Genomic DNA, 11621 nt, shown 5'->3' with positions numbered 1-11621 from the left:
TCATTTGCTCCACGTTCATTTAACATGATGTGAGCTTTCTCTGCAGCGTCTGGCCCGGATTTAGCGACCAGGAAAGGCTGGATTGTCACTCCGTACTTGTCCATTAGGCCTTTACTCTGGTACTCCTGGAGAAGAAACATGAAAACTTACTGGTACTAGCCATGTCTGCTATTTCTTTTAAGACATTAGTTAAATTAAAACCAGGTGCAGAATATCCAGGATATTATAAGGTTACTACTTTGCGAATCAAGAAACTAGATTTACGGTACATGAATAACATGGGTAGTTCATTATTGTCTTGCGCACGCGCACTATGACACGTGTCTGTGCGTTATGACACGTGTCTTCAGTGCAATTTAACACGTATATTGTGTACAATGATCTTATAATTACTTAAACGGCAAACGAACCTGCAAGTTAAGGCACCGTGCTAGGCAAGGTTGGAGACATCTAGTTCTCCGGAGTAAGGAGGTCGCCATCCTGCTAATATGAAACGTTTATATTACAATTTATCAATTGTTTAATCTATCGGTCAACAACGATCATCGATACTTGTGATATTCGATTGAGGTATACACTTTAATTTTCAGACAGGATTAGAATCGACCGTTGAGAAGTATCTGCTTCATTTCATTATTATTTAAACAAATATTTAAAGCAATAAAATATGATGTTTTCAAAAAATCAAATTTATATATTAGATATATTCAGATCAAACAATTGAGTTGCTTTCATTGCTTTCAGTCATTAAAGTGGACTAGCCAAATTAACTATGGTCCTACGGAAAAATAATTAAACATAAAAAGCAAATAATTGTGCAGTAAACTCGATATTTTGAGGGGAAAAATTGGCAAAGAATTTGGACCACGTTCTTCAGACCATTGTTATGGTTTTTAACAATCTATACTTGAAATAATAAATCGTTAAATTTACTTCATATTAAGGATTTTCTCATATTCTTTACACAATTTTAAATTATTATACACATTGAACAAAGACCACTACGGGGCGTTCAGAAAAGAGGCTTCCTGTTCTGGCTCATGTAGTAGGAGCATATCGCTCGATCTCATGCAGCATATAAAAAGTCCATGCCATACTACAAACATTCGCTCTTTTCTGAAAACACAGTTCCACATTCAATAATATAGGGGGACGTGCGCGATGGAGGCAGGAGGAGTCAGTCAGGTTTAGTTCTTGTTTTTGAGCTGATTTGACAGCCAGTCGAGGCCCTCGTATAGTCCGTCCCCACTGGTAGCGCATGTGGCTTGGATGTACCATGTTCGGTTCCTGAGAGCATGGAGTCCCAGCTTGTCTGTCACTTCAGCAGCGTTCATAGCGTTAGGCAGATCCTGAAGATTGTCTTGTTAAGTCATGTGTTTAATTCCCATTCACAGTGATTAAAGGTTATTACTGAAGCTTGTCTGTTTTGAGGTTACAGGCTGTAATAGTGCGATATCTTGGAGATAAGTCTTGATACAACTTCTTAGATATGGTGGTAGTTTGGCGGCAGTAACCACAGTAACCACGGTAGTAACCATATAATTAGTGGACACGGAACATTCAGTGGATCCAGAGAACAAAATTATGTAATTCGATCTGACACAAGAACGTTGACGTGTGATAAATGAATGTTTGGGAGATTTAATATGCACACCGAGGAGTTAGCACAGCGTTTAAGTTTGTGAGAGTCTCTAAAGTCTACACACATATTCATTAGAAACTTTAAGTGATCTAAGCTTACGCGGAAATCGATCTTTAAATTCAAGCTGCCACGAATTTTAAAATGACACTGCTAGTTGCCATTGAAAATGACGTACGCAGTGATGAGTTGGCGAAACGCGCGGCTTAATTTCCTCTGCGCGCGAAACCGTAAATGCTGATGATATACAATTTATCCAGCGCAACGACAATGAAAGAAGACCGTTTTATAAAATCGAGACCGGCCGACTACGTAAACACTACGCAGGAGACGGTCGACGCCCTCGATTAGTCCCCATATGTTGACTGACACAAGCCTTTAATAGTACCTGCGACATCCTGACCCACAATACCACAGGTGTTCAACTTTACACAGCTCTATATACATTTGTACAAAATACAAGTTTCATCGATTTTCTTACACGTGTCAATCTCGTCCACATCAACTACACACAAATACTTAGTACACTCGCTCAGGATAGCTAGTTGTTACAAAATAAACAGGTACCTGTTTGTTGGCGAAGCAAAGAAGTACAGCGTCCCTAAGTTCGTCTTCGTTCAACATTTTGCCGAGTTCTTCCCGAGCTTCACCTATACGCTCTCGATCGTTACTGTCTATCACAAATATCAAACCTGGGGCAAGAAATGTAAGTTTCACCCTGAATATTGGACACCAAATTAGACAAATCAGTGCTATTTTGTGATATGTATATTTAAATATTTTCCACCTCACCGAAGTTCCTAAAGTACAGTTTTCATGATACTGAAAACTGATCTTTCATTGACGAGTTTAGTTTTAAACGAAACTGAATCTTTATTTTAAAATAAAAATAGAAATCACTGTTGAAAGAATGTCCATTATTAAAACGGACAAAATATTACCTTGAGTGTTCTGGAAATAATGTCTCCACAGAGGTCTGATTTTATCCTGACCGCCTACATCCCACACAGTAAAACTGATGTTCTTATATTCGACTGTCTCCACGTTGAATCCTGGGTGAAATGTATAAATAAATACAGAAATAAATTCAGTTGTATATAATTTGGTAATTTTATCGTAGATATGAAAATTTCACCCAAATGTAAAGGCGCTTTATATAAGGTGTTGACACGTAAAATCCGGAGCTGGTAATTTGATGGTGATTTGATGCCGGGGTCGACCAAGGGAAGATTTTTGGCCGAGGCCGAGGATTTGGTCGACGCCTGATTTGATTTTGATTTGGTAGTATCAGAGAAGATTTTCAGTTCTGTATAATACATTGTGGGAATTGAAATGATAATAAACAAGGTTAATGATGTTGCGACAAATTATGCTCCGTTTTATTAAGATGGGGGGAGTAGTAAAACTTGTACATCCGATCATTATAGCTAAAATAGGAAAATAGTTTTTTCCTTTTCCGCGCAGAAATAAAAATGAGGTTCGAATTGGTGAATTTCAGATTACTAAAATAGGAGCGTAAGTACCATAAATCTGTCAAAAAACGATAAAATCACATACGCTTGCAAATTAGTTGTCCCATTTTAAAGGCACTGGCTAGTCGATGATAATCAAAAAAATATAATCAAGCGTTAACATCGGCGAAATTGTTAACAAATTTCATATAAATTCCTTAAAAGGTCCGGTTGAGAGGTCAAGGTTAGAGTTAATTCGTAGTACGGACAAGTTTGTACAGCTCTGAGAGTTTGTATTGCGAGTGAACACAGCTATAGGATAAGAGAGTGATATAACTTTGCTTTCATTGGCTTGAACTAAACACCATTGAATGAATTAAGTGAAGGGGAAATCGTGGACTTGATGATTTTGAGGTTGAACTGACATATAATGACGTACGGGTTACCATTTGTGTGTTATTACTGTTATCACATTATAAATAAATGGGAAATGTCTCATGACTTCAAGAAACGTATTGCATATAACGAACTTTAGGAGCTCGAAAATAAGTTTATTCAGAAGTATGAAGAAAGTTTCTTAATTTCTTGGACAAAACAAAAATATTCACCACAACTTGTTTAGTTGCACACAACAAAATGATTATTCTAATACACACGATACTGGTTATAATCAAGATTTCAAACTTCTAGAACTTTTAATTCTGGAAAAATTCGAGTGTAGGACGTTCTGCATAATTATATGCAATGGATCCGCTAGACTATGCAAATTGCATTATATAGAACATTGAAACGTATGGGGGGGTACCAATGGCATAAATGGCATAATGGAGAATTGGCCAATAAAAATTTCCATTTATGCCATAAAACATATGCCATTTATGCCATTTTTGATATAATACATTTCTATTTTCTTTATTTGTCATATGAATCTTTAACGATCATTCCAAGCGTTATAAAGCATGAAACATGTCTCTTATTCAAGTACTAATAATAATTTGCGAATTTAAAGTCAAATATGAAGACCTAAATTCATGGCATAAATGGAGAATTGGCCAATAAAAATTTCCATTTATGCCATAAAACGTATGCCATTTATGCCATTTTATGCCATTGGTACCCCCCCCCCCAAACGTATAAGGTAGTCCATTTAACCCAGAAAATTCTGGATTTCACATTTCAATCCCTCAATTATTGAGACTGTACATTTAATCTTCACATCTAGTAGCTAGTACCCGCTGGAGTTCTATTTTACAACTAACTGGTAACTAACGATATTCACACAAACACACACAATAGTCACATACATAGTCACAACAGTTACAATAGTCACATACATAGTCACATCAGTTACAATAGTCACATATACATCTTATAACAACTGTTATCAGATCTAATAACAAGTGTTGATTGTTAACAATGGGACACAATTATGGGACACAAAACCAGGTGTGTAACCCCTGTGTAACGCTGGTATGAGGGGGGCGACACACTCGACACGGTGTATATTTGACGTGTAATTGAAATGAGACGTGTGTAGTATGTGTGTAGTATGTGTGTAGTATGTGTGTAGTATGTGTGTAGTACGTGTGTAGTATGTGTGTAGTTGAGTGTCTGGTTGAAACATTATTACATGTGGAATTTTACAAGAAACGATTAGAATGTCATCTAGCATCACGGATCACCATGATTATATGTAATAAAATATAGAAATAGCTCCGTTGTAGACACCCAAAGAATTAAAATTAAAATTTTCTGATATAATTGGAGTATTAACCCTTATCTTTATTAGGTACTGAAGATGTCCGAAAATGTTTTACCAATGATGTTATAAAGATTTTGTTGGAATTTTTAAACTCATTCGTTGTCTGACTGTGGGAACTATTGATTCTTGACACCCAAAGATGATGTAAGACTTATTTCGTATCGTGTAGAAACCCGACACAAATATCCTACCGTTTTCAACAACACATGATTCTAGACTAGTATGATAATGTTATCAGGATATATTATATATGTCTGTGTGTTTTATCCTAGGTTGATATAACCAATTATAACGATGTCAAGGCAATTCCAGAACGACCAGATTACAGTTTATAGCTACCGACAGTAAAATGTGTGTTCGTACAGTAATAATAGGCGTGGAGCAACTACAGCTTCATTAACGATACGTGTAACTGTGTACATAGTTAGATTAATTGGGGACTGGGGATCGTGTACATTTCCACTCTTTATGTGATAAATGTTGATCATCGCATTTTTTTTGTTATTTTGTCATGGTAAAAATATACAGCAATAACCAAAGGTTTCATGTATGGGATATGATAAATGGAGGAGGGCACCGTGCTTTGACTGGTCAAGCTATAAACATCCAATTCATTACAAGGATCACTACATATTATGTATATTGTACAATGTACATGAACAAATTTTAGACTTGATCAATGTATCACACGGATTGTATTACAGTGTTGAGACGTGATCGAATTGATTGTGACACGGATTTTACATTTTCTCAACACACGCCTTACCGATAGTTGGAATAGTTGTAACAATTTCCCCCAGCTTGAATTTGTACAAAATGGTGGTTTTGCCCGATGCATCCAAACCAACCATGAGAATACGCATTTCTTTTTTTGAGACAAGACCTCGCATCAGACTCATGATCTTCCCCATTTTGGTGCTATTTCAGAAATTATTTTAAGATTATTCTACAGGCTTCAATACAAGGATAAGGTTACGATTTGTTGTAGAATAAAAAATCTCGATTGAGACTGAATATTCTCAATTGAGCTTAATAAATATCATCAACATAAGGCAATATAATAAACTGAGAGGGCTGATAAAATATTGTGAACTTCTCAGAATCAGAATTACGCTATTAACGAATCGAACGGAAAATCAATCAAATGAATAATATATCTGGATACTGGTGGAGAGGTAAACCACATGCTCTCTAACACGTGACAGATATTATCCAATCAGAAACCACTTTGAAAACATATTGCCCACCTCCCCGCCAGTAGTAATAACTAGTAATCAGATCTATTACCCTTACTAATTACTAATTACTCCTAATTAATTATTCCTAACTAATTACTCCTAACTAATTCCACCTATAATTAACCCTTAAGAGTATCTGACAAGTTCGCCAGAATTAAAACCGCAACGAAGTATAACTGCAACTGGACACTGACAGTCAACATATACCACCATAATATATGAGAGGCAGTAGACAGTTGAAATAACACTGAAACTTACACACAGTTAAACAGGTTAACTGTCAACTTAACAGGACTTTTAATTCATTATTGAAACCATCTCGGTTTTTACACGGTTAAAAATTGGTTGTCGGCAGACTGGTAAGGATTCAAATTGTCAACTGTCAATTACTGTCATCTTAATGTTTAAAGGTAATAAATATCGTGACAAGTGAGAAATGGAGGTTCATTATACTGACTTTGAAGGTGGTGACATATTGACAGTATAAACTCATATGCCTCATAATATTAAAGTACCGAAAGTAAATATTTAGAGTAAAAAGCAGCAACATAATAATGGTGGGCACAACAAATACGCACTAAGTGACACAGTGTGATACAAAAAAGTGTGTGATAAATTTTCTGGGCAGACTGGAGCTGTGCTGACATCATTTATATTATATAGTATCGAATATCATGTTCCTACTTAAACTTTAAATTAAGTTTGAAAGATAATTTCGAGTGAGGAAATTATCATGAGCTTTGCTGCAAGTTTTAGAAGTTACGTACTTAAGTTTTTAAATAAGAACTTGGACTGAAAACTTGCTCAAATCTGATCAAGAGCGTTACTCAAAATTCCAATAAACTTCAAACAAAATACCTTAAATAATAAAACTTCAAACAAAATATTTTAAATAAAACTTACCAATGGTGGGGATAGTAGTGACGATTTCTCCAAGTTTCAGCTTGTAAAGAATGGTAGTTTTACCGGAAGCATCTAGACCAACCATCAATATTCTCATCTCTTTCTTGCCGAACAAGCCGGAGAACAGTTTAGCGAACATTCCACCCATAATGTGGCACTACTATCAATTAGATAATGTGTTAATTGTTTAATTAGGTAACATTATATCAAGTTGTAGAGTCGTGGTCATTCCGAGATGAGGTGTTGAGTTCGTCAGAATAGAGTTAGATTCATTTGTCTTTGTTAGGTCGGTGTGTGTCCGGTAAAAGTATTGTAACCAATTTTATACATTAATCGGATGTGGTGATTAGTGTCAATGAAAGGATTGGATTACTGGTGAAGTGAGTGACGAGTATAAAACATCACACAACATCACCACACGTGTCACATCACATCACCACACGTGACACGCCACATCACCACACGTGACACGTCACATCACCACGTGACAAGCCACATCACCACACGTGACACGAGCTTCACAAAACAACTTACACACAAAACAACACATTCCAGACATACCAACGGTTGGGACGGTCCCAATGAATCTGTTAAGTTTAAGCTGGTACAAAATACTTGACTTCCCGGCAGCGTCCAGTCCCAACATCAGGAGTTTAGCGTCGGGGACCCCTTTAAAAAGATGCACTATGTTGCTCAAAAAGTTACCCATAACAACAATGTGTTTACAGGCGAGTATTTACAAGTGATATTACAATTAAACGTAAGAGTTAAAGTGGTGAGTAGTTGTAGCTAGATTGAGTTGTGTCACACTTGTGCTAAATAAACATTAGCCACATTTCGTTGGACAGCTGCCAAGATCATTAGTAATTTTGCTTCCTGTCATTTAACTTAAAACAACTTTGATACCATGGAATGCAAATGGAGCGTAAAAACCAATCACACTGCTAAAAGGGCTTGAACAATAACAATAAACGCCAGCAAGTTTTAGACATCATAGAATACAAAGATGAAACATAACAATAGCACACAAACACACACACTGTACACTAACCCCCCAATAAAGCAACACATGACTTGCAACATGATGTCACAAGAGGCCACGTCTACGAAACACAGAGAGAGAGAGGAACCGAAATGGTGGTGTGAGTAAGGGAGCGAGTGTGTGACTTATCACGTGACTTAACACGTGGCTTACCGTGGTATGCTATGTGATGTATCAAGTTACATTGTGAGACTCGTGAGGTGTGTGGGTGCAAGGTGTTTATTTGGGGTGATCTTATCAGTTTGTAAATGTTGTGTTAAGTAAGTACAGCTCAGATGGATTGAAATGAAGTTAGAATAACGTTTAATAATTATATGTGGCAGTGTGTATGTGGATTGTGGGTTATATTGAGCTGGTTCATCAGATAAGAATTCTGGGGAATTCTAAATTGGCACCATAGCAACATGAATATTGAATATTTACAGAATATTGAGAATGTGACGGTTCAATTTTTAAAAGAGACAATGATCAATTTTGAGAAGTGACTGTTTGAAAGCAATGAGACAGCATAATCTTTCAACCCAAATGTCAATAAAACTATGAACACAATATCATTTCAACAACAACAACAGAAACTGTATACAAACTATATTTGTTTTTTCAAGTTTATCAACAAGACTAGGTATAGGAAGAACTTAGTGTTAAGCCAGAAGCGAAATGGGAACATGTGAGTGTATGTTAAAAATGTTCGTAAATGTTTAATATTACAGACATTTTTCAACATAGGTTATATTTATTTATTATCAAGTGTTAAAATCTGATAAAAAGAACCATATACAGTTACCCAGTCTAGTACAATCAATGTAGGTATAGCATTATAATTATATTATGCTGTGTCCCTAGTTAATAATTAAGGTCTATGTAATTTAACCGGAGCTAGTGGACAGGAAAGCGACAACACAAGCAGAGGTAACAGAGGATCCGAGGTAGTTGGCACCGGGACTGAAATTTTTCAGGACGTAGAAACTAAGGATGATAGTGAGGAAGAGGAAGAGAGCGTTGTTGTAGAAAATGCTGAAGTGAGTAGCTTCCAGATCAGCAACTTCGGTCTTCTTGAAGAGGACTCTGTCGTCCTTCTCCTTCTTTACTGTCTTCTTCTTCTCGCTGGAAGCATCAGCAACCTGCTGCATAACCTCAGCGGTAACTCCAGCGTGTCTTCTCTGTGCAATCTTATGTTTAAGAGAATATTTAACATTCTTGTATGCAAGAGACAAGAGGAATGTGGAGATGATGGTGACAATACCAAACATGATACCGTAGGTGTTCAGCTCCAGCTGCTGGATTCTCCAGAACAACCACATTGGCAATGCTGAGACAAACAGAGCATTGAGATGGAAGAGGATGGAAGTACTCCTGGGGACGGTTCTAGAGAAATCAGCCAACAGGATCTCTTCTTCCGCAGTAAGGGGTGCAGACATGGTTGCTACTGAAGGAAGGTTGGGTTGTTAATATTTGAAATTCAATATTTTTAGCAAGTGAGATTTAATAGTAAAATAGTCAATGAAAGAAGTGATATTTTCCAAAGTACAATAAAACCATGATTTACCGTGGAGTTTGGGGAAAGGAAACATCTGCAGTAAATCAGGGTTTGCGGTAAATTGGGGTTTTGTTTGTTTACATTAAACATGTAAAGCCCTATTTGAAGTAAAAGAAATGGCCACGGTATATCAGGGTTTGCAGTGAATTGAGACACGTTAAATCAGGGTTATACTGAAGTACATCTACACACAATTTATTTGTTCAAGAATTCTCCTAGAATGGCTATATTTACAAAAAAGAGTCATGCCTATTGAAATGCACAACTTCTCTTTCTGGAAATTTTTAAAACTGCACTGAAGGAAATCACAGCAGAAAATTTCACACAAACCTGATGAATTTTACACAAAACAATATTTTTGGATGACCTTAGAAGCATCTGTTAAGTCTCATTCCACCCATTTGATCATTTGGCTAAGCTCTGAACAAAAAAGTCTTTTTGAGTAGCTACTCTAGCTTAAAAAAGAAGGAACTAGAGCTCTTCCATGTAAAATAAGATTACTCTTTAAATATGGTATATCAACAACAAAAAAGCGTAAATGGATGTTTGTTAAATCCAAACACTTAAAATTTAAAGTGTGTGTGTACTGTCAGTTAACCTTGTTTTGACAGTGAATATTGCTGGGATGAGGTACATTTTGCCAAATCCAACGATTCCTCATAAAAGACCTACAATTCGGAAGAGGGGCACCCTTCTGAAAAGGCAACACTAGATCTCTCTGGTACAGGGCTGTGGGGTCCAATTGATGGCTAGTGGTTATTAGAACGGCCTTGTGATCGGATGGTAACTAATTCGATACAGTACAGTATGGTTTACAGTACATTACCATGCACTGTACGGAATAAAAATAATAAATCTATACACTCAGATTGTTGAAACAACTATGGTTCCTTATTGTGGGCAGAATGTGTCATGTCGATGAAAACGCTCCTTGTTAAAATGTATAAAACCTATCTGAGTGACGTGACTGCATTAAAATTGTTAATAAACAATTACTTCTACAACGTTAGAACAATATGCATAGATACTTGGATACAAAGATCAAATAGAACAAAATGCAGCTTTCTATTTTCTGACTTGAGTGAGATATTTCTCACAGCCTCTTGAGCCATCAATCCAAGAGTTGAATCAGTTAAATGGTCAGGAAAGCCATGATTCAATCAAGTCTACAGTCAGCAAGCATGTGCTTACTGCACAAGAACTTTACCCGGATGACAAGGACTGGAACAACTCAAATTTCGTACTTTTAGAAATTTAAATAATTTGGTACAACATACGTCGATCATAATAACGAGCAACAAAACTTTAACCTCATAACGAAATATGACTATCTTCGATCATTTTTTACAATGCTATCGATACCGCGCAATTTCACTGTCATTAACAACTTTTAAAAGATACAAATATCACCGCGCATTCTTCAGACCCTGTATCGCTGTTCTGAATTTAAGTCAAGAGATAAGAGTTATTTAAAATTCTTAATAGTACTATTTAAATTTGCTAATAGCATAATCATATTTTATACATTATTAATATTTTATACATTGTGTGCATATATTTATATTCGATTGTAATTAAAGATTTTAAGGCGTTAGTGCCGAGTAATGCATTCGGGTAGTGCTCCTCAATCAATCAAATCAAATGATTGAGAGCTGAATGGAGAAGGAGTAAGGACCCTGCCAAAAGATATTGAATCTTGAAAGGTTGCCCTTCGATACACGTACGCAGTAGTGCACTGTAACAATTGTTCTGATCCACGGCTTCCACACGACAGTATGTAAGATAGAATGAGCAATGGATAAGCGTCTGGCACCATTAAGCGCTTAATTTTGTTTTACTTAGTTTACTTCACTCTACCGTCGTGTATGGGACATACCAATACATGGGCGATTGTTTGGGTACATACTTTCAACTGTTTGGGAATCCAACGAATATCAGTCGTCTATTTATTTATGTGATTCAAAAGAAGATTGCACATTGCAGATATATTTTCTTAGAACGAGCAGTTTTAGTAACAAGTAAGCAATCGACCAGCTCATCTCAAAACTG

At 36.4% G+C, this 11621-nt stretch overlaps 2 protein-coding genes across 3 annotated transcripts; both read right to left on the bottom strand.

The window, feature by feature from the left end:
* Positions 1–673: 673 nt before the first annotated feature.
* Positions 674–7188, bottom strand: LOC134825784 (ADP-ribosylation factor 1). Of its 2 annotated transcripts, none has more exons than XM_063837990.1 (4): positions 6994–7188; positions 2581–2691; positions 2207–2331; positions 674–1349 (listed from the first exon to the last, which is right to left on the bottom strand). In XM_063837990.1, exons 1-4 carry the CDS (start codon positions 7139–7141, stop codon positions 1188–1190), a joined length of 546 nt encoding a protein of 181 aa, XP_063694060.1. In that variant the 5' UTR covers positions 7142–7188; the 3' UTR covers positions 674–1187. The 2 variants fall into 2 exon arrangements, with proteins under 2 accessions (XP_063694060.1, XP_063694061.1); XM_063837991.1 differs by lacking the exon at positions 6994–7188 and adding an exon at positions 5619–5778.
* Positions 7189–8549: 1361 nt separating this feature from the next.
* On the bottom strand, positions 8550–9467 carry LOC134825783 (translocon-associated protein subunit gamma-like). Its single transcript, XM_063837989.1, has one exon. It carries the CDS (start codon positions 9451–9453, stop codon positions 8902–8904), a length of 552 nt encoding a protein of 183 aa, XP_063694059.1. The 5' UTR covers positions 9454–9467; the 3' UTR covers positions 8550–8901.
* Positions 9468–11621: the final 2154 nt, after the last annotated feature.

Source organism: Bolinopsis microptera, unplaced genomic scaffold (genome assembly GCF_026151205.1).
Source record: "Bolinopsis microptera isolate Bmic1 unplaced genomic scaffold, MBARI_Bmic_1.0 sca83, whole genome shotgun sequence".
Taxonomy (NCBI): domain Eukaryota; kingdom Metazoa; phylum Ctenophora; class Tentaculata; order Lobata; family Bolinopsidae; genus Bolinopsis; species Bolinopsis microptera.
This window is presented reverse-complemented; position numbering and strand designations above follow the sequence as displayed.

What these genes read in the sequence shown, in the direction of transcription:
- LOC134825784 (XM_063837990.1), bottom strand. Translation starts at nt 7,141, where the DNA reads ATGGGTGGAATGTTCGCTAAACTGTTCTCCGGCTTGTTCGGCAAGAAA. An exon ending in CACTACTATCCCCACCATTG is followed by an intron (nt 2,692 to 6,993) that starts GTAAGTTTTATT and finishes CATTTCACCCAG; the next exon opens with GATTCAACGTGGAGACAGTC. An exon ending in TTATTTCCAGAACACTCAAG is followed by an intron (nt 2,332 to 2,580) that starts GTAATATTTTGT and finishes TTCTTGCCCCAG; the next exon opens with GTTTGATATTTGTGATAGAC.
- LOC134825783 (XM_063837989.1), bottom strand. Translation starts at nt 9,453, where the DNA reads ATGTCTGCACCCCTTACTGCGGAAGAAGAGATCCTGTTGGCTGATTTC.